Source organism: Brachyhypopomus gauderio, chromosome 13 (genome assembly GCF_052324685.1).
Source record: "Brachyhypopomus gauderio isolate BG-103 chromosome 13, BGAUD_0.2, whole genome shotgun sequence".
Taxonomy (NCBI): Eukaryota; Metazoa; Chordata; class Actinopteri; order Gymnotiformes; family Hypopomidae; genus Brachyhypopomus; species Brachyhypopomus gauderio.
In genome coordinates, this window is record NC_135223.1 from 2643131 (window position 1) to 2663664 (window position 20534).

Consider the following 20534-nt stretch of genomic DNA (forward strand, 5'->3'; position numbering starts at 1 on the left):
CTTTTATATTTACATTTTGGTCACAGCTGATGATTAAACCTGATTTCAGAATTTAGGCTGACATTTCTCAATTACGTCACCTATAAAAGAAACATTTTGTGTGGTTTGATGCGCGGAGGCCTTATAAGAATTCTAAAGAATTCTTAGTGTTTTATATTCTAGAGGTGCCCATAATTGACACATTTTTCAGAAAAATATTTATTTCTTGGTTTAAAAAAATGAATGTAATGTAAAAGAATAAACTAAAACAATGACATTTTTAAACTCCCCCCAACAAGCAACACCATTCATGAGGGCATGTGTTTATTAACAAGTGTATCAAAAGGTAGTCCAGTAATGTTGTCATAACCTGCTTTATTTCTCATGTTCTAATTTTGTGATTTATTATTATTTTGTTGGTTTGTTTCAAGTGTGCAAAGGTATTTAACTGATCCCAGACACGCAGAATTAATTTTATTTCTGGTAATCTTTTGATTATGACTGAACAAGCACACAACTGCCAAGTAACTCAACCTACTAAGGCACTATTTCCATAGGACAGATGTGTGAAGTTGGGTTATATCAGTGGGACTTCAATTCCCAGAAACATTAGGGAATTTATGGCTAGTAATCCATGAAAGTACATTAACTCATGGTCTCTGTGACTTAAAAGGTTGATTTCATTTCTCTATCCCCATTAATAAGAGCTAACTATGAGCATGTTAGCATGCTCCCCTTCAAGCATGCTTGAGCTGTGCTGTGATGTCTAGCTGTCAAAAATACTGTGTCTGACTTCAGGGGTCAAGATGTTACAGGTAAGGAGAAACAAAACAGAAAAGAGCAACCAGCTTCCTGTTTTCTTGGCTCAAAGGCGCCGTGTCCTTGGACGGGCTAAAAAGGAAGAGGGTGTTTTGGTTTTTACACTCGTGAATCAGGATGATCTTGTGAAACTTGAAGCCTCTGAACATTCTTTCCATTCGACTGCATCACTGGAAACATTTTCAGAAAGATAAAAGGGCAAATTTCTACATACATAGGAGCAAATTAATATAATTCAATTAAATACATGTGTACATAAACAAATCATAATCTACAAGTATTTAAAATGAGGGCTGAGACATTTTGGCATCTGAGAGGGAATTTAGTACAGATTATACTGTACTTTAATGACAACTGAAATTATTTGATGTAAATGGTATCTATTGCTTTCATTGCCAAATGTAAAAATCCTCAGTGAAGTCCAACCAGGATACACTGAATTAAAAAATAGGCTCTGAATGTAGTTTGAAGGGAGAGCAGAACTTAAAGAACCAATGCACTAAAAAAAATGTTTGCTGGTGCATAATACATAAGCTAATCATCAATCGGTTCAGGCCTGTTTATCGTTTTCCAATTTACAGTGATGCAATACTGAAATTTTATGTGCAAAGTTTTAACATATGCTTAAATGCTTGGAAAAAAAACTAGTCTCAAACAAAAAAAAAAACAAAGCAGTTGAATTTCAACCTGAGATTAAAAGAAGGGGTCTGGTGTAGCCTCAGAGAGACACTGCAGCAGCAGAGTTCATGTATCTCCCCCGTGTTAAAAGAGGATAAGCAAACACTGAATTTATAACTGTGCTCTAGACAAAATGGCTTCTTCTACTTACGGAAAGTACTAAATTCAGCTTCCAACTAAACCTGAGAGAACAGCGTAAATATTTTAACCAAAAAAATAGTGTCATGCTACTGTGGACTCAAATTTCCTTGTCGGTTCCTCTAGCAAGGGGCTGTATGACATGATTGCATAACTGCATTCTGTGCCTTCTGAAGAAAGGTAATACATCTCATTCAGGTGGAAAAATAACATTTAGCATTAGTCGAACTAATCTCGGATTAGCTTTTCACCGTCCATATAACTATCCCTTAGAATATGATGGGCAAAGAAAACCTAGATCCAAATTGACCATCTCATTTTAGAAGTTTGAAATGTGGGCATGTCTAAGTGGTAAGGCTGTTAAATTTCCCAGGATGCAGCTGGCTCTCTTCGTTCCGTGTTTGGAAGATCGCTGGCTTGTTTGAGACTTGTTTGAGTCCAAGTTGTGTGTTTTGGGGGAACATGATGGGAGTGTTGTGTCCATTTTCAAATGGGGTCAGGTCAAGCGTGTCCCACTGACAAAGTTATACACCAGAAATTGTGATGTACCACAGTAATGGGTAGCAAAGAGCTTGCCATCGGGTGTGGGGTCAGAGAACGCAATCTCATCTTTGCTCAAGTGAGATCCATATATGAAGTTGTTTCTGAAATTGGAAGAAAAAAATGGCATGAAGCACAATTACATTACAGTGGAGGAAACATTGTTCACATAAAACACTGAATTTACCATAAAATGTATTGAGCTATCCAGTGGCTACCCATTACACTAACAAACAGAAATGCATTACATCGCAGTTGCAGTCTGTGTAGTTGATCTGTTACTCGTGAATATTTTGCTAACTGGCCTGATCAAACACATTTGCTGCATCATTCCTTAAAGGGCTCAACATATGCGATGTCCATTTTAACGGAGGGAGATCTGTTGCTGCTGGCTTGACCCAAACGATCCCGATGGGGGCGACAGCACTGCATACCTGAGGCACTCGATCATACGCGAGGCGATGCCCCTCCGCCTCATCATGCTGAAAACCCAGATGCGGCTGATACCGCAGACGGCCGGTTCTGGCACGGTAGAGCAGCACCAGGCCCTCTGCCGCTCAAACATCACCTTCTCCCCCTCCGAGACCTCTGGCGACGGCTCCTCGATCACCCTGTAGCCCTGCACATAAAACCAGTCACACCATATTAGCCCTGTATACTGGTATACACACACTGTGAATTTAGCTGTTAACACAAATACCTGATTATTTCTGAAGAGTTTCTAAAAACCAGTTCTACAATAAATCTCATTTACATGAGAAATAATCTTTTATAAAAAAGTTACAAAAGTTCGTCTTTTCCTCACAAACCTTGAACTCTGAGGGACGGATAACCAGATGGTAACTGACCTCCTGAATGTGCTCAGCAATCAGGCACCCAGCCACCTTCTTGTCATTCGAAATGAAGAGGAACGTTTTTGTCTGGGAAGGGACCTTCGTGTCCACTTGTTGGAAGCCCAGGTCATTGTCCACCATTTCTCTAATCTCCTCCACCTAAAAAAAACAAAAAAATAAACCAAAACAACAATAATAAACTAGCTTATTTTTACTGGAGCTGGTATTGGCATATACATTTTGATCAGCCAGGACATTGAAGCCACAGATCTCACAGTAGAACTTTCTGCAAGTTACGAGGTGTAGCCTGTACGGGCCTGTAGGTTTCAAGGTGGGGGTGACTTGTATTTCCTAAGGCATCTTGCAGATGCTCAAGTGCATTGAGGTCTGGGGGAGTTTGAAGGCCAATCCTCCAAATCCACGTCATGCTTCTCCAACTAGGGCTCGAGGTTTCCCATCAGAACATCACCCAGAGCACCACGTTGCATCACCTTTGGTGAGCACTAACTACTGTATAACGGGAACACCACACCTGCAGGCCTTCTGTTTAGAAGACGCCCCACCCACCTAACTCATCTGACGGTCATCTAACCATCTAGCCACTGCCAGCTTCAAGAACTGACTTCACCCACTGCCTAATATATCATCCCACTTAACACGTGTCATTAATTTCCCCCCGTTCCGTGGCTTTAACGTAGTGGCTGATCGGGACACGTGCGGAGGTAGTGGACACTCCTGCTGTACCTTCTTCAGTGCGTACTTGGGGTCGTCGGGAAGAACAAGTATAATCTTGCCGTCTGGGTACTCTCCTAAAATCCTCTCTTTCTTCCACCCCTGCATCAAAGTCAAAGTCGATTTAATTAAGTTACAATATCAAGTGGCCCACAACTGTTTCCACGGTCATCTTGTTTCCTTTGAATCGTATGGATTTCAAATCACTTGTCCGCACCACGTATCTGACGGCGCTGATGAACTGGTTGTGGAAGAGCAGATGTTGGGTCTCGTCCTCTGTGGTGGAGGGAGAGTACAACATCCCACATACGTTGCAGGTCACTGCTCCAAATGCGTTCTGGCTCCTCTCCTACGGTGCAGCACAAACATTTTGTTTCGTCAAGCTTTACTCACATTTATCGGAATCTTAACTTTGACCACCGACACGTTCTTCTTGGTAGAACTTACTGAGCTGGTCTGCTCTCCTCCCGTGTTTGTGGCCTTTACACTGTTCTTGAGCTCTTTCTGAAGCTCCGTGTCTGATCCACAGCTACTCCTGAAATGCCAACACAAGCATATTGCAATACAAACAAAGCCTTAATCGCGCGACTTACAACGATCAAACTAGACGTCCACTGAAAACTATAGGACGAAACTGCATTCATTACCATTCCAAAGTGCAATACCTGTTTGTGATCTGTGAATTTTCTGTTGATATTTGTTCTTGGTAGCTGGAGGATTTCAGTGTGCTGTCTGCAGACACTAATAAAGGAAAGTTTATTAAATAGGGGTCGAAACATCATTCGATTTCACAATGAACCTGGAGATTCCAGCTGCACTGTTCTAATAATATTATCAATGTTGTGTACATCAGACTAATTGAATTTGTAATAATACTACAATATTTATACTATAATAAAAAATAATAATACTTTAAATGTTTTTATTTTAGATTCTGATTAAACAAACACTACCGTAGTTACAACATTTTCACTTTATTATATTTATGTATATTTATGAACGAAATGGATTTTGTAAGCTTAGCAGCTCATGCTTGCTCTGACAAGCTTGTCTACTAAAATAGTAAGGTAATTAGAATCAGATGGCACAATTTTATCAACATTAGATCAGATTTCTCTCGCGTGTCTAAATGTAGCTATAGTGATCCAAGAGGAGAGTGTTCTTCCATACACTGACGCTCACCTGTTTGGTTTTGGGTACATGGCAACGTTTTCGAGGGCTCGTCATCCACAGATGAAGGATGTTCCGTTATGCCCTATAAAATGAAATACGAGTTAACTTGTGCATCTATTTTACGAACTAAGTAAATAGAATCTCTTGGACAGGTATGAATAACAAAGAATGACAATTCTGGTGGTTTTGTGTCGAAGACGGTGTAGATCACAGAGCACTAATTAAAATCTTTATTATAGCTGCAACGAGTAGACGGCTATGTTGGAAACAGTATGAAGGTTTAGCATATCCATGACATGGATACTGGTTTGTTTACCTCCTGCTTTGGGGCAACTGGCTGCCCTCTCTCTTCTTCAGGCCCGTCCATCTCAAAGTCATCCGGAGAGTACTTTGGTCTGGGTCTGTACGGCTTATAGTCCATGACAGGTTTGGCCTTTGGGCTGGTAATCCCATTGGGCATGGGCGGAGCTACAGCGGGGAGGGCTACCCTGCGTTCACCGGGTCCCGTCTTGGGCACAGGCAGGGGGGCAGGTTCTGTAGGAGGGCTGGCTTGGCTGGCGGCTGCGGAGACGGGAGAAGACTCCGCGGAGTCTTTCACGGCGTCCTGACAAGCCTGTTCCGTCTTCAGCTTCTTAACGCGCGTCCACGTCAGTTTGTCCCTCTGCAGCTCCACCTGCCGCAACCTCTGGAAACGGGACAGTTTCTTTTTCTCTTGCGTCTTGAGCGGGACGGTCACCTGGCTGAGGAAGAAGCGCTTCTTGGGGGTGCTCTCCTGCAGCGGGTGCTCCACCAGGTCCTCCGTCGGGTTTTCGGAGGGAGGCGGGTCGCAGCAGGCAGTGGAGAACTGTGCGTCCGCCGGCGAATCTTCCTCTTCGGATTTGCCGTGGCTGGTGTCGTCGGACGGGGTGCTTTCGTCCACCGTTTCTTCGCCCGCCGCTGCCTCCGCCGCGCCCGCGTCGGACGCAATGTCGTCTGCGATTTCTTCGCACAAAGCCAGAAGGTTCCGCTGCCTGGGAGGCGGCCTCTTTGCGGCGGCCGCCTTCTCTTCGGCCAGCGCTGCCAGACGAGCCTTGGTTCTGGCCTGAGGGTTCATGGCCTGCTTCTTGGGAGGTTCAGAGCTGGCTTGAGCCGGGGATCCTTGCGCGGAGTCTTTTGCGCCGTCCTGTGGCAGGGACGGGGTGGACGCGATCTCCTTGCATACCGCAGCTTTGCTGGTTTCTTTGAGCCCAGTCGACTCCTGCAAGTCCTGGGGTGGTTGCTGGTTATTTTCGGAGGCTACACAGCCACTGACTACTCCCTCCTCTGGTTCAGTCTCAACTACTTCTTCTGCAGTTTCAACCTCAACCACACAGTGTTCAATGCCAACGTCATCTAGCTTAAAAAAAATCTCAGAGGTGAGAGGGCACTCCGTCACACCAGGTGGACCAGAGATCTCTGCACTCTGAACAGTATCTTGTAGAAAACATGTATTCACCACCTCAAGCTCATCCACGGGGATGTTTTTGCTGTTGAAGCCATGTTTGCTGAAGCTAGTCTCTTGAATAACTTTAAAAAGTGCTTGAAGAGGCGGTGAGGAATGTCTCGTCAGACTCACCTTACCATCTAAGTTTACAGGCATTTTCTCATTGGTGTCATTGGAGAGCTCTTTTTGCTCTCCAGCTGATATTTTGCTTGCTGTTGTAGCCTCGATGGCTTGATTCTCTACAGTCAATGAGACACAGACTGCAGGATCCTGGTCTGTGAGACCCACGTTTCCTCCGGACTTGCCTTTGTCTTGCATCGTTGTCTCTTCACTTTGTGAATCAGGAGGCTGAACATAGCTGTGCTCTATTAGGACTGGGTCCACTGTCAACACTGCATTAGCTCTTTCCAAAGGGGGAGACTGACATTTACCTCTCTTCACTTTCGGAGAGTATTTCCGGCTTCCTTTTTTTAAGACAGGCAAAGTCTGACCTGTTTTGTCCCCAGTTGTCTCTGATACTACAGCACCGCGCTTGGAGCCTGGTTCTTTTGACACAGTACTTGATACTCTCTGCCTTTTCGTACTAGTCAGTTTCTTTGGGTGTGTTTTCAGTCGGGAGGACCGACGAGGTTGTCCCTCTCTCTCCTTTATCTGCTGTCCTGAAGAATTCCTTTTGGACTGAACTAAATCTTTCTTCTGTGGCACTCCAGCCCTCAAAGACCTCTGGGGCATCTGAGACATTCGGCCGGATTTGTCAGACCCTGCCGAACTCTGATCCACCCTTTTCTTCTTAACTGGCGGTTCAGAAGATTGCATTTTTCTTTTAGGACCAGGCATTCTAAAAAAACACAATACATAATACATTAGTGGATTTAGATTTACAGATCATGTTGTCTATTGCGCTTAAGAATGTATTGGTATAGAACCAAATAATGAATAATTAACAATGTTTTGGTGACAAATCAAGGTATCGTGGCAATATTTATCCCATATATGCGACCAAAAATAGCAAGGACAACACTGTAATTTACAGGTGGCAGAAGAGGTTTGTGGTGGTATTTTCTACTTCTGTGACATGCACATAAATAAGCTGCTTGCTTAAAGTTTACGTTAAAACAGCAAAAAAAATACTGAGCTAACCTTAAACTAATCCATGAAGCCCAGGATAACAGGAAACCCCTCGTGGCACCTTGACGAGGTTTAACAAGTAGCTGGCTACATAAGCACAAGACACAGCTAGCTAGCTAACTAGTAGCTAACATTATTAGTAGAATAAACATTTACAAGCATGAATAAAATGTACAGACTGCTTCTTTATGCCCGTGTTGTCCTGGGCACCCTACCCGCACCAGCAGCGGGGTTATCTCGATCCCGAGCCCGATCTGTCCGACGTCGAACGGGCTAACTCAACCCAGCTAACAAGCTAACCGGCTAACGTACAAGAGCTATTAAAAAGACGACTGCCTAATACGGAAAATCGTAGCTTGAAATCCATGGCCGTACGTAAACGTTAAAATGTTAACGAAAGCGCCCAACACGAACCAGAAGGAGACGAAACCTACTCGTCGGGGTTGTTTCTGAGAGACAGCTGTTGTGCGCTGTGTGAAGTTTACCTCCACTTCCGGAGCCGCTGCGTCTTCTTCCTCAGGTTTCGTGCACTGGAGGTTCGGCGCGAATCAGCGCCTCCTACTGGTGCGGCGCAACAGCAGCGCTACACTTATTTAAAAATTATACATCCAGACGAGTGGTTTGCGAACTAGTAAAGGGCGCTTACATACAAATATATACAGTATTTGTTGTTTATTCGGCCTTTATGTGTTCTTTCCACACGGAGTTTTCTTCGCCCTGTCTGTCGTCCAGTTGATGGCGGTAATGATGCGCCTGTCGTTGCGTTTCGGTGTTTGAGGCGCAGCGAGCAAACTTGACAATACTGGCGGGGTTCGTCTGGATACACTCCTCATATTTTGGTAGGAGTTTAAGCTTCTTTTTTTTTACTTTTAATTCACATACCTAGCTATAATTGTCAGATTATTCTGACACCACGACAGCCTTGAACAATTTAAGACCATTTCTAAACTAGTTCGTTGTTTAACAATGTAAAGTTAACGTTTGTTAGCTGATTAGAGTGGTTGTTAATGTCCCATTTGTTAGGTTTTGCTGTAGAGGTCCAGCCGTCCTGTGTGTCCAGCTCACCTGTTGCCGTTTATACCTGTTCCCTCACTACACATTGGCTGTAAGGGTTTACAGTCCGGGCCAGGTGGACTGGTGAAGGAGAATGTCCAGTCCTCAGCTCACTGGTGGACACGAGGGCGCAACCCCTGGCAGCGGCGGGACACCTGCGGACTCCGGACAGCCCTTCCAGGACCTGCTGAGGCGCCTCGGAGAGTGTCACGACCACACAGTGCAAGGTTTTACTGCGCACACACTCCTACAGGTCGTCCAGTGTTCATGAGACTGGATGATGATGCTTTTGTGATCATAACATCATGAAAGCTTATGGTTGTTTGTGGGTTGTATTTGGTAGGTATCGGTGCTATCTTAAGGTTTTACACCTGCGTGTAAAGAGTTCTCATGTCAATTTATTTTACAGGACTACAGGAAAAGGTGAACCATCTGAAGAAAGAGCGTTATCTGTAAGTGGAGTAAATTCTGTGAATATTAGTTTCTCTAAGCGGTTCTTTTTTGGGGATCTTTGTTTCGGTGATGTGTATTAAAATCTAAATCTAAAATACTGAATCTAGGCCAAGAAGTGACTTCGGGTCAACAGAATATATGTGCTGTTTATAACAACTTGACAATTTTATAATACTTTTTATTTAATATTTTCTTCACAGCACACTAATTCTGATTAGCAACTTTAAATTGATCTTTTGAGGAACACTTTATATGAATAATGCTTTGTAATTAATCGACTTTTAGTTACCAACAATGGCATATATGAAAATGTGAAAATATTTAGTGCCATGGCACCCTAAGAAGCCCATATGGCATATAGGAATTTCAGGGTACACAAGTTAATACAAAGCTGTATAAATATATATTATAGTGTATAATAAATAACATTTTGTAGAATTAATTGGCTGATCTCTTGTGAATCTGACCAGGCTCTCTTACATTTCTAAAATTCGAATTTAACCAAACAAATGTGACTAACTGAACCATATACACGTAGACACTGCTCACAAAATGCATGGTGTTCTGTTGTATTCTGGTAATATTTGTCTCTTGATTGTGTCCAATGATATTTTTAATATTTAATTTCACTTCACAAAATGTAAATGTAGTATACGTTAGAGGTTTCCCTAATTCCGTGCCATTGGGTTGCTGTCCTGGTTAGCGACGCACAGCGTCTGGAGGAGTTCTACAAGAGGAACCAGCACTTGCGGGAGGAGCAGAGAAACTTGCAAGACTCCATCACACATCTAAAGGACAGGTAGTCCACATACACTTACCTCTTAAAACACAATGGCACTCTCCTAACCTCCCATTTCTTTTTGAAAACACCATATTTTTTATAAGATTATATGTACAAACGTATATTTAAAAATGCACTGAACAGAAATTCAGAAATGTATGCATGCTTGCGTACATGTATAAACTGTATATATACTTACTGTATGTATAAGAAGCAACACGTTTGTATCTGGCTAGATTAAAATCTGGACCATGTGATCGCTGTAAAGAGATGGAGAAAGAGATGAAGAAAATTCAAACTTTGATTGAAAACCAGGAGAATCTTCCACTCATCAAGGAAATCAGTAAGTTTGTAAGACAGATTCTACTTTTTGTGTGTAACTGTAAGTTATTTGTTAAAGTCCAATTCATAGTAAAGCTGCACTTTCTAAGATTTGATAATAATTAGGTGAATTAATAATTTGCACTAATGAGACTAGAAGAGAATGTCTGCAGCATCCTGCTGACTGTCCTGAAGGTTTTAATGGTCAGAATGAGCTTAAGTTATAGGTTTACCATACTGGGCAAGATGCTTTTCTGATTGTCCATTTTGCGTACGCGTGCGTGATGTTCAGAGGCCGAGAGGGACGTCCTCAGAGAGGAGAACAGGAAGCTCGCCCTGGAGCTGAAGCATCTACGGTGAGCGACACGAGCAGTTGAAGACGCACCGCACCCTGTTCGCGAGCTAAAGACGCGTCTCCGTGTTTAGTTCACAGCAGACGTCGTTCGTAGAGCCGGAGGAAGGCGTGATACCGGATTCTCCGCTTCAGTCAATGAGTTTTCCTGTGGTCAGCAAGATGAAGCGTAAGAGAGATCAGAGCCATGTGCGCTACGCTGAAAAACCCCTCTCACAGCCACTGCCAGGTTGGTTCGGGGGGAAACGTTTTAACTTCAGTGACAATTACCACACTGATCTTGGATAGAAGGGGTTAAGATTCCTTAAATCAGATTGACACATGTGTTTGTCTGAAACTGAGCAGTTATTTACAGATTCTCTGTTTTCTAGACCTTCCGATGGGAGAGCTGCCCAGGGTGTCAGACACCCACAGTGGAGCCGTGCTCGTCCCAGAGACGTGTGATTTAGATGGGGTGTGTTTAAGTAAGTGCAATCTCCACTGATCACACAAGACTCAAAGGAGAAGTAACACTTTCTTTTTCCACTTGGAACTTATTTATGTAATTTATTTGATGTGTTTATCCAAAGCAATTTACAATTATGAATACAGTTATGAGTCATTGGGGGTTATGGGCCATCCTTAGGGTCCTAGGAGGGGCATCTTGGCAGTGGTCAGGCTTGAACAGGCAAACTTCTGCTTAATAATCTTTACCTGACATCTTAACCACTGAGGCCCTAGAAGAGTGACTTGCTTTTCCTCTCTTTCATAACTAGTGTCTAAGCTGTTCCTCTCAAGTGCCCTGTTCTTTCATAACTAGTGTCTGAGCTGTTCCTCTCAAGTGCCCTGCTCTTTCATAACTAGTGTCTGAGCTGTTCCTCTCAAGTGCCCTGTTCTTTCATAACTGTAGTATTTGAGCTGTTCCTCTCAAGGGTCCTGCTCTTTCATAACTGTCGTGTCTGGGCTGTTCCTCTGAAGTGCCCTGTTCTTTCATGTAGTGTCTGTGCTGTTCCTCTCAAGTGCCCTGCTCTTTCATGTAGTGTCTGTGCTGTTCCTCTCAAGTGCCCTGCTCTTTCATGTAGTGTCTGTGCTGTTCCTCTCAAGTGCCCTGCTCTTTCATGTAGTGTCTGTGCTGTTCCTCTCAAGTGCCCTGCTCTTTCGTGTAGTGTCTGAGCTGTTCCTGTCAAGTGTCCTGCTCTTTCATAACTGTCGTGTCTGAGCTGTTCCTCTGAAGTGCTCTGTTCTTTCATGTAGTGTCTGTGCTGTTCCTCTGAAGTGCCCTGCTCTTTCATGTAGTGTGAGCTGTTCCTCTCAAGTGTCCTGCTCTTTCATAACTAGTGTCTGAGCTGTTCCTCTCAAGTGTCCTGCTCTTTTATAACTCTAGTGTCTGTGCTGTTTCTCTTAGGGGATCATTCGAATATCCATGGCAGAACCGTGGTTGCAGAAACTTGCCGTTTAGATTTCGATGCTGAGCAGGTTTGTCAGACTTTCATTGGCTCTTCAATTAAATCTCACAATTACCACTTGCATGCTGATTTTTCTTTTCACCTTTTATTCTCCTTGACCTTTTATTAGTTAATTACTCCTTAAGAAGGTACTAGGTACATAAGGTGTTAAGGTTCTTAGGTTGTTAATCTTTTTTATGTCACAGTATTAACTCTACAGTATAAGACTGATTGAACATGTTTCTCCTGTCAACACCAGTATCATCTTGGCATGCGTCTAGAAGGTTGGATTTAATTATCAAAGTTACATATGAGGTGACATTATCTCCTATAACTGTTACTGCAATGTACAAAAACAACAAAAGCAAAGAAAGTAAAGCCATCACACGCTGATGTGACTTTAGTTAGCTGGCAACTATAGGCACTGGGGGAACATCAAATATTTATCACATTTGATAATAAAATCCAAAGTGTAATATATTCTTCTAATATCCTCGGACAGCTGGTTCCATTTAGAAACAGCATAATGGCTAAATGCTGCAGGACAGGTTTAACTGATTATTTCCTAATGACCTAACATTCCTAGCCAGCTCATAGTTCTGCAGCATATGAGATAGATACTCCAGTCCTGCACCATTAAGTGATTTATAAACCAGTAGTAACACCTTGAAGTCTATCCTGTATTGTACTGGTAATCAGTGTAAGAACTTAAGAACGGGGGTGATGTGATCACTTTGTTTGCTAGTAGTAAGAACTCTAGCAGCTGTATTTCGAATCAGCTGTAACTGTTTGATTGAATTTTTTGGGAGTCCTATTAGGAGGCCATTACAGTAATCAACCCTGCCCGAGACAAAAGCATGAATGAGTTTCTCAACATCTGGTTTACTCAAGAAATCTCTGATCTTATTGATTTTCTTAAAATGATTAAAGGCTGACTTAGGTACTGATTTTATGTGACTAAACTGAGATCAGAGTCTATTAGTATGCCTAGGTTACAAGCTAGCTCTTTAGAGTGTAGAGATTTGAGTCTAAGTAGGCAGCTAATCTGTGCCTTTCATTGCTATTTCCAAATATAATTCTCTGTTTTATCTTAATTCAATTGTAGAACGTTTTGACCCATCCAGCTAGTGATGTGTTCAAGGCACTTGCAGAGAGAGTTACAGGGACGGTAGTTGTCTGGTGAAAGGGCAAAATGGATCTTACTGTTGTTTGCATAGTTATGGTGCAAGTTTTGGATAATCTGTCCAAGTGAAAACATATATAAAATATAGCCGCAAGCGGCAATTGGCGGGTTCACACACGAATAGGCTTCTTGGCCTCAATAGGCAGAGGCCCAAAAGGTCCTTTAGACCCCAAAATGTGAAAAGAAGCTGTTTGAGTGGAGAAAATGCACAAATAAATCAATGTGCAAAAAAGGTTCAATTGGGGCACTAAAGGCCCAAAAGGATCAAAATAATATGTATTGGCAAAATTATTCAGATCACAGAACTAAATCACATGCTGAGATCAGCTTTGTGTGTGTTTGTGTGGTGTTTCATGTGAGAAATAGTTTTCAGTCAGTTCCGGTGTTTGGCCACTAGATGGAGCCCAAGTACTATCATACTGATATCTCATTAATCTCAGTAATGCAATGACATTTTGGTGAATTAAAAGGTTCATTTCTGGTCAGGCAGTGCACTTTTTGTTATGAGATGTAATTGCAATGTTATAGACCTCATTGATCTGAATCATAAAAGCCCCATTACTTGTCTGTATTCTGCATAACAAGATTGCTGCGTGAGTTTTTATGATTTCTCAGGTTTTTGGGTACTGTAGCGCCTCCGACAGGCCAATTTGAACCAAACTTGGCATACCTCACAGGGACCTCAGTGTATAAAAGCCTTTCAAATTGGGAGTTGATCACTTACATGGTTTATGAGTTATAGCAATAAAGGTCATTTATGGCATGGCCAGAAGGATATAATGGAAAAATTGACCAATCAGACAAATAAAAATGCAACATTTTTTCCATATGTAGTTAACTACAGTGTCTACAGATTATGCCTATGCCATTTTTGCCATCATTGGATCAAATTCCTAGGACTAGTTCTTAAAGAGCTATTTTCAAACAATTGATGAATGTGACAAAAGTATGCATTTTTTAATAGGACTTGTAATTGCAAAGTTGTCAGGTCTACTGCAAGGAATAAAAAGAAAAAAGTTGCATGTTCCTAAGTGAAAATTTGGAGGAGTTATGCATGATTTTCACAAATAGCGCCACCTAGAGGCCAAATGTTTTAAAACTGCACAGCATGACACATAGTCCTGAGATATGCACAGTGGTGAGGTTTCATGTTGATTGGCCAATGGTAAGTCTGTCAAATGGCCAATTAATTCAAATAAAAATTAATTGGCTCATGGCGGCCATGTTTTTTGAGTGATGATGTCATCATTGTGTGTCTTGATATCACTTGGGCCCCTGATGATGCCTGTAAAGTTTTGGCTTGATGTGACTAATGGTTTCTGAGAAACAGTTTTTCCCATGTTATAGCGCCCCCTATTGGACAATCGTGGCCAGCTTTGACCTATGACCTCGGAGTCATGTGCCCTAACAACTGTTAAAATTTTATGAAGATCCGTCAAAGCGTTGCTGAGATATAGCTGTTTAAGTAAATTTGGCCACGCCCCAGAGCTATTGATTGACATGTCACAACGACACTGTATGCAAATGTCACAATTTTTTCCAGGAATATTGATAATGAGATTCTTCTGAACATTTTGATACCAAACTTGTGGTGATCGGATGAAAAACCAGGGACTAGTATAAAAAATTAGGTTTTGCATATTATGCAAATTAGCAAAAAATCTAAGTAGGCGGAGCTTAATGGTTCTTGAGGCTTTTTTGTTTGGCTTGAACCAAGGAATCCATCAGAAGTGGAATTTTGTTTCTAGGCCCTACGGTTTGGGAGATATGGACCAAAACGCAAAATGGTGCGCTATAGCGCCACCATCAGGCCAATGTGGGTCTCTGTACTTTAGCACGGTCTCGCAAAGAGACTACACCATTCTGCCAAGTTTGGTGTCTCTGGGCCTTACGGTCTAGGCTGCAGTATGCGTTTTATGCGGAGAAAAATAATAATAATAATAAGAAGAAAAAAGAAAAATTCGAGCAATTACAATAGGTTTCCCACACTACGTGTGTGAACCCTAATTAAATAGGAGTGGCCCAAGAATCGAACCTTGTGGAACACCACAAGTCACTGGCACTCTTTCAGAAATCTTATTTTTGATTTCAACAAAATAATTCCTGCCTTGAATATACGAACTGAACCATTTTAGGGCCCATCCACTTCTGTAGATTATTTATAAGAATGTTCTGGTCTGCAGTATCAAAGGCTGCACTAAGGTCAAGCAGCTTCCCTGAATCTGTGTTCAAATGAATGTTATTAATTACCTTAATCAGAGCAGTTTCAGTACTGTGAGTAGGTCAAAATCCTCACTGAAATTTGTCTAGACAGCCACTTGCAGATAGGACATCAGTAAGCTGCTTGAAGACTATTTTCTCAGTTATTTTCCCAATTAACTGTAGATTTGACAGTTCAGTAATTACTTTGCACAATTGCCTCCATTTTTTTAAACGGAGGCTTCACCACTGATCCCTCACTGTCTCAATTAAGAGTTCATTGTGAACAGCAGTAAAAGACTGATTTGTGGGCAGAGACAGACTAATCGCTTATCTGATATTAACAGTTTTGTTATTAAAAAAGAGCTTACATTACAATTACATTGTTCAGTCATTATTAATTCAGGGACCATTTGTGTGTGCAAATGTGTTCATTTGTCAAACACTGAGAAGAGTAATTTGCTATTGTTGATGATGTTGGAGTAAACGGTTTGTCTTACTTTACATATGATTAAATTGTAAGCCTGTAGCATATCTTTGTATATTTATTTGTGCATCTGAAGTTTTGTTTTACACCATCTGCGTTCAGCCTTCCTGCATTCTCTCTTTTGGGTTTGAACTGCAGTAGCATTTCTCCATGGTGCTCTCTGTGTATTGGCTTTGAGTGGAGCAATTTCATCCATAACATTAACAATTTCTGAGTTGAAATTGTTCAGCAAATAATCAACGCACCCAGAAGATTTGTATGTATGGTGCTCATTTTGCTTGTGAAGAGTTTTAACCTCTTCTTAAAAGTGACATGCTGGGATTTCTGTTCTGTTGAGGCCTGCATATCAAAAAACACACAGTGATGATCTGGTGAAGCTACATCCTTAACAGAGGCTGATATGCGGAGATCTTCTGAAATAACCAGTTCCAGATTGTGACCATGACCGTGTGTACTCCCGGCTACATGCTAAGAAAGCACAAAAGAGCCTAGTGTGGCACAGAGATCCTTGGCATAACTGTCTTTCAGATTGTCATTGTGTATATTAAAAAACAATTATAAAATGGTCGAAATCAGTGGAAAAGAGAGATAGCAAATCTGAAAATTCATTAGTAAAATCTGCATTGTAACTTGAAGGCCTATAGACCGTTACTAGTAATATTTTTGGGATCCCAGTCAGGACTACACAGAGATTCATCATTTTACCAAGGATGTAAAACAACCAAATGATAACTGCTTGCATTGGAAGGAACCATTTAAATGGTTTAAAATGGCATAAAATGGCAGCTACACCTTTACCACTGGCTCAGGAGACATTTATGAATTTGAAGTTTGGTGGTGCTGACTCGGTTGTGGCAGTACATTCATTTAACCATGTTTCAGTTAGAAACATATATTTATATATTATAATAAAATCATTACTTAAGCTTTGTTTGTTAGTGACCTAATATTAAGAAGAGCTGACTTGATAGCTGTTGTGCTCTGCGTCAAACACTGTGACTCCTAGCTTGCATAGTGCAGGTTTGTCACATTTATGGTTTAAAGGTCCAGCTTTGACTATACTGATGCCTTTTAACTGTAGTCACATTTATAATTATAATGTGTATTTATTTCCCCACATTAGTGCTATTATGAATACAGTGAAACACTTGGATTGTGTTTAAGTGACTTTGAAATGTTTTTCTGAAAGAAGATTTTACTTGCTTTGGCATGGAAGTTTGTAAGCCCAAAATAAATGTTAAGAGGCGCTAGAGATTCCTGAGCTTTGGGCCTTTCTTGTGTTCAGGACTCAGGGAGTGATGGAGACTCTCAGACGTTACTGCAGCCTGTATGTAAGAAAGCCCAGAGAGTAGAGTGTCCTAGTGTGTGAGTACTGTGCTAACACCAACAAGCAGTGAAGTAATGGTAACTTTCCCATGTTGCCTGTACTGTGCTGGATTTTACATGAACCCTCCACCACACACACACACACACACACACAGTTACAAAAACTATGCTCTTACACTTGAACTTTCTCTGAGCAACCTAGCGAGTGAACGCTAAACTTGCTAGCATGGCCTACGGGATTACTGTCAAAAATCAGCATTAGAGGGCTGAACATGTTAGGGTTCATGTCTCCCCTCCCCACAAATATTTTAAACATACAAATATTATTTTACATTATATTTCCTGGGACTTAAAATATGATGTGACAAACTGCCATGCCGATGATTCACAGTTTTCCTGTCTTTTCTGTTCCAGTTCATCTACAGGAAGGAACGTGAGTGTCCCTGTACCGTCCGTCTCCCCGGCTGTTCTGAGACGAGTCTCTCCATCTAATGCTCGTCTGGTGCTTGAGGAGCAGGACGTGATGAAGAGCCACAAAAGGCCATCGTCTTCACAGCTGCGACCCAGCAAGGTGGTTGAGCACATTAGCATTAGCATTAGCCACGATGATGCATCAGTTCAGTGTTATTTGTGTCACAAATGTTTTCTGAGAATGTTTTATGAGAATAAAAATTGTTTTCAAGGGACCATGTGATGGGGGGAGCCGGGTGCCAGACCAGGGCAGGTCACAAAGTCTTCCTCCAAAAAGTCTTCCTCCACTAAGTCCGCGCAGGAGTCCTCCAGCAAGCCAGGACTGCAGCCCTTACGGTACGTTCAGAGCACGGACGAACGCTGCACCCTTTTGAACGCTGTGGCTTTACTGCATGTTTAACACCGTGTAACGCTGTAGCACGAGGGGGTGATTTTGGTTTTCAGCTACCTGATAGTTAAATTTTTTTTCAAACTAGGTTTCAAACTAGGTTGTGCATGTGTTTTACAGGGGTAATTTCATGAGACAGCAATGTATTAGAAAGCAAAACATGGTCTGGTGGTTAGGGATCCGGTCTTGTGACCGGAGGGTTGTGGGTTCGATTCCCTTGAGCAAGGCACCTAACCCCAACGGGCTAGGGCTGCCCACCACTCTGGGTACGTGTGTACCACGGCCCCCTAGTAGTCACTAGTGCGTGTTCTAATTGCACAGACGGGTAAATGCGGAGGACCGATTTCGATTGAGGTGAAAATCACAATTGACAAATATGGCACATTTCACGTTTCAACATCTAGGCCTTTTCCCCTGTATTTTAGACCAGAGCTGGAGTGTGGATCCAGGAGCAGCACTGTCACAGTATGGCGCAAGTAGCCCCCCTCATTCAGAGGTATCTTATTCTCAGCTTTTACAGTCCTCAAATCTTCAGACATGCCTGCCTTTTATCGATCGATTGTTTGATTGCTTTATGCCAGCCCAAAGTACAGCCGGCAGGAACCGTGGACATGGACTACACGTTTGTGAGTCACAGTCTGCTGCTACGGAGCCGGAGACAGGCTGGACTCGATAAACTGAACAGCACGACGGGTAACGGCAGCTCAGTTAGCGTTTTTCTACAGCTTTCATCCAGCCCCAAGATTATGATGTCTCCTTTAATAGCTTTGGGATTAAGTTTGTCCTACAAACTAGCGTGAAATCTTTTAAGACTTTATTTAACTTGTTTATACAAGCCAGCAAGATTATTTTGAAATGAAGTGTGTTAAGTGTGTTTAAGCAGCACCACAAGGTAGTAGTTTGATCTTATGAGCTTTTACCTCACAGGGATAGGGCTGAAGGCTAATGACAGCCTGGCGAACATCTTTGACACCACCGGGGATGGGGAGTACGAGTCCTGCCCCCAGGAGCAGGTTCATGAGAACAAACCAGAGGAGGAAGAGGAGCAGGAGCCAGAACAAGATGAACAGATGGAGGATGCGGGTTTAATGGAAGGTAAAGACTTGCCTTTGAGATTCTTGGGATGGAATGTTTCTTATAAGAAAAAGTCTGAAATATAAAAGTAAATTAGTACTGTTCATAACAGACTTAAGATTTGCTTTGCTCCACACAGAAGACTTTGATAGACCTTCAACAAAAGCTGGAGAGGGACCCACTGGAGACGTCACTGAGAAGTTAGATCTACTTCTAGTTAATACTGTTAACACTGTGCAGATACAGCTGTCCAAAGCAATTAATTCCTTTATGCTGTATTGTGTGACTGCACCAGATCTGTAGCTTGTGTGGAAGTTGTACGCAAGAGAGACGATAGACGGAAACTTCAAGGCCACACGTGTAAAGAGTGTGAGATTGTAAGCTTGATCTCATTCTCTCAACATCATTTTTACCTCATGTGTTGTTGAAATATTTGCACATTAGAGATTATGATGTAATGGAATGTTAATTACTATAATTACTGTATGTTGCTCCATATTTGTGTCAGTATTATGCAGACCTGCCGGTGGCAGAGAGACAGAAGAAACTGTCGTCCTGCTCTCGCCATCGTTACCGGTACATTCCCCCTTCCACTCCAGAGAACTTCTGGGAGGTGGGCTTCCCATCCACTCAGACCTGCGTGGAGAGAGGTTCGCACACACACACTGCCCGCTCTCTTTGTAACCAACAGGCCACCATCTAATTCTTCTATTTTAGATACGCTGCACCCTTTTAACTGCTGTACTAGCGCCTACACGCACAAGGACGTTTCTCTAGTCATCGTGGTTTTACCCTTCCAGCTCCTCCCATTTCAGTTCAGACATTTGAAGGATGCCATCACCTCCTGTCCACCCCCACGGACACACAAGTAGTTGGAAACAGTAGCAGTACAAAACCTTCTGTTCAGCTTAAGTGGAAGAAACACGTCCCATCATAAATTAACGTTCCAAACAGCAGATTTGCATTAAGGACTCTATTGTAAACACCCTGACTGACCAGGGACAGGAAATCTTTTTAACTTGGTATACAATTCTTAAATGATGGTGGTTCTTCAAACGGGAACACCTATGTATGGCACAATATATATTTGTCCCTCTATAAGAAAAAATTGAGTGGTTTCTTGATCAATATGTGGTGATCCAATTAGCTATTAGGTCATGCAGACAGATTTAGATCTAATGTCTATTGCAAGTACAAAGAGCTTTTGAAGACCTATTGGCATCACTATGTTTTAAACAGGGTATATCAAAGAAGACGACCAAGCAGATCCACGGATGAGGAGGAGAAGACCTTACCTTGCAAAGTTCTCACCAAAGGCAAAAACACCAAAGATTTAAAATGACATCTTTGTGCCTGCTGAACACTATGGCTGTTCAGGTCGTGGAAAAGATCACTAAAATACTGTACAGTATACTTGTAGCAAAATTATTGAGATTGTAATAAAAAAAAGCATTTACTTGGTTTTCTTTGCATGATTTATGTTAAGCACAATCAAACAGCCACGTTTATATTTACTCATCTTAGAACATATGTAGGTGTG

The 20534-nt window shown here is 42.1% G+C and overlaps 2 protein-coding genes across 8 annotated transcripts; one reads left to right on the top strand and one right to left on the bottom strand.

Annotated features, from left to right (window-relative positions):
- Positions 1 to 290: 290 nt before the first annotated feature.
- On the bottom strand, positions 291 to 8119 carry esco1 (establishment of sister chromatid cohesion N-acetyltransferase 1). Of its 4 annotated transcripts, none has more exons than XM_076970254.1 (10): positions 7968 to 8119; positions 5209 to 7192; positions 4902 to 4974; positions 4385 to 4460; positions 4167 to 4254; positions 3937 to 4068; positions 3732 to 3821; positions 3003 to 3146; positions 2589 to 2773; positions 291 to 2258 (listed from the first exon to the last, which is right to left on the bottom strand). In XM_076970254.1, the coding sequence occupies exons 2-10, from the start codon at positions 7189 to 7191 to the stop codon at positions 2111 to 2113; spliced, it is 2919 nt and encodes a 972-aa protein (XP_076826369.1). In that variant the 5' UTR covers position 7192; positions 7968 to 8119; the 3' UTR covers positions 291 to 2110. The 4 variants fall into 4 exon arrangements, with proteins under 4 accessions (XP_076826369.1, XP_076826367.1, XP_076826368.1 ...); XM_076970252.1 differs by having other exon boundaries at positions 7917 to 7986; XM_076970253.1 differs by having other exon boundaries at positions 7897 to 7978.
- Positions 8060 to 20471, top strand: rbbp8 (retinoblastoma binding protein 8). 4 transcript variants are annotated; one of them, XM_076970259.1, is made up of 19 exons: positions 8060 to 8321; positions 8506 to 8762; positions 8945 to 8987; positions 9692 to 9787; positions 10006 to 10112; positions 10383 to 10446; positions 10517 to 10663; positions 10812 to 10906; positions 11827 to 11897; positions 17021 to 17100; positions 17476 to 17632; positions 17745 to 17868; positions 18346 to 18416; positions 18502 to 18613; positions 18848 to 19015; positions 19134 to 19194; positions 19290 to 19371; positions 19503 to 19644; positions 20234 to 20471. In XM_076970259.1, the coding sequence occupies exons 2-19, from the start codon at positions 8630 to 8632 to the stop codon at positions 20329 to 20331; spliced, it is 1851 nt and encodes a 616-aa protein (XP_076826374.1). In that variant the 5' UTR covers positions 8060 to 8321; positions 8506 to 8629; the 3' UTR covers positions 20332 to 20471. The 4 variants fall into 4 exon arrangements, with proteins under 4 accessions (XP_076826374.1, XP_076826373.1, XP_076826371.1 ...); XM_076970258.1 differs by having other exon boundaries at positions 8602 to 8762; positions 10517 to 10671; positions 10814 to 10906; XM_076970256.1 differs by having other exon boundaries at positions 8062 to 8321; positions 10517 to 10671; positions 10814 to 10906.
- Positions 20472 to 20534: the final 63 nt, after the last annotated feature.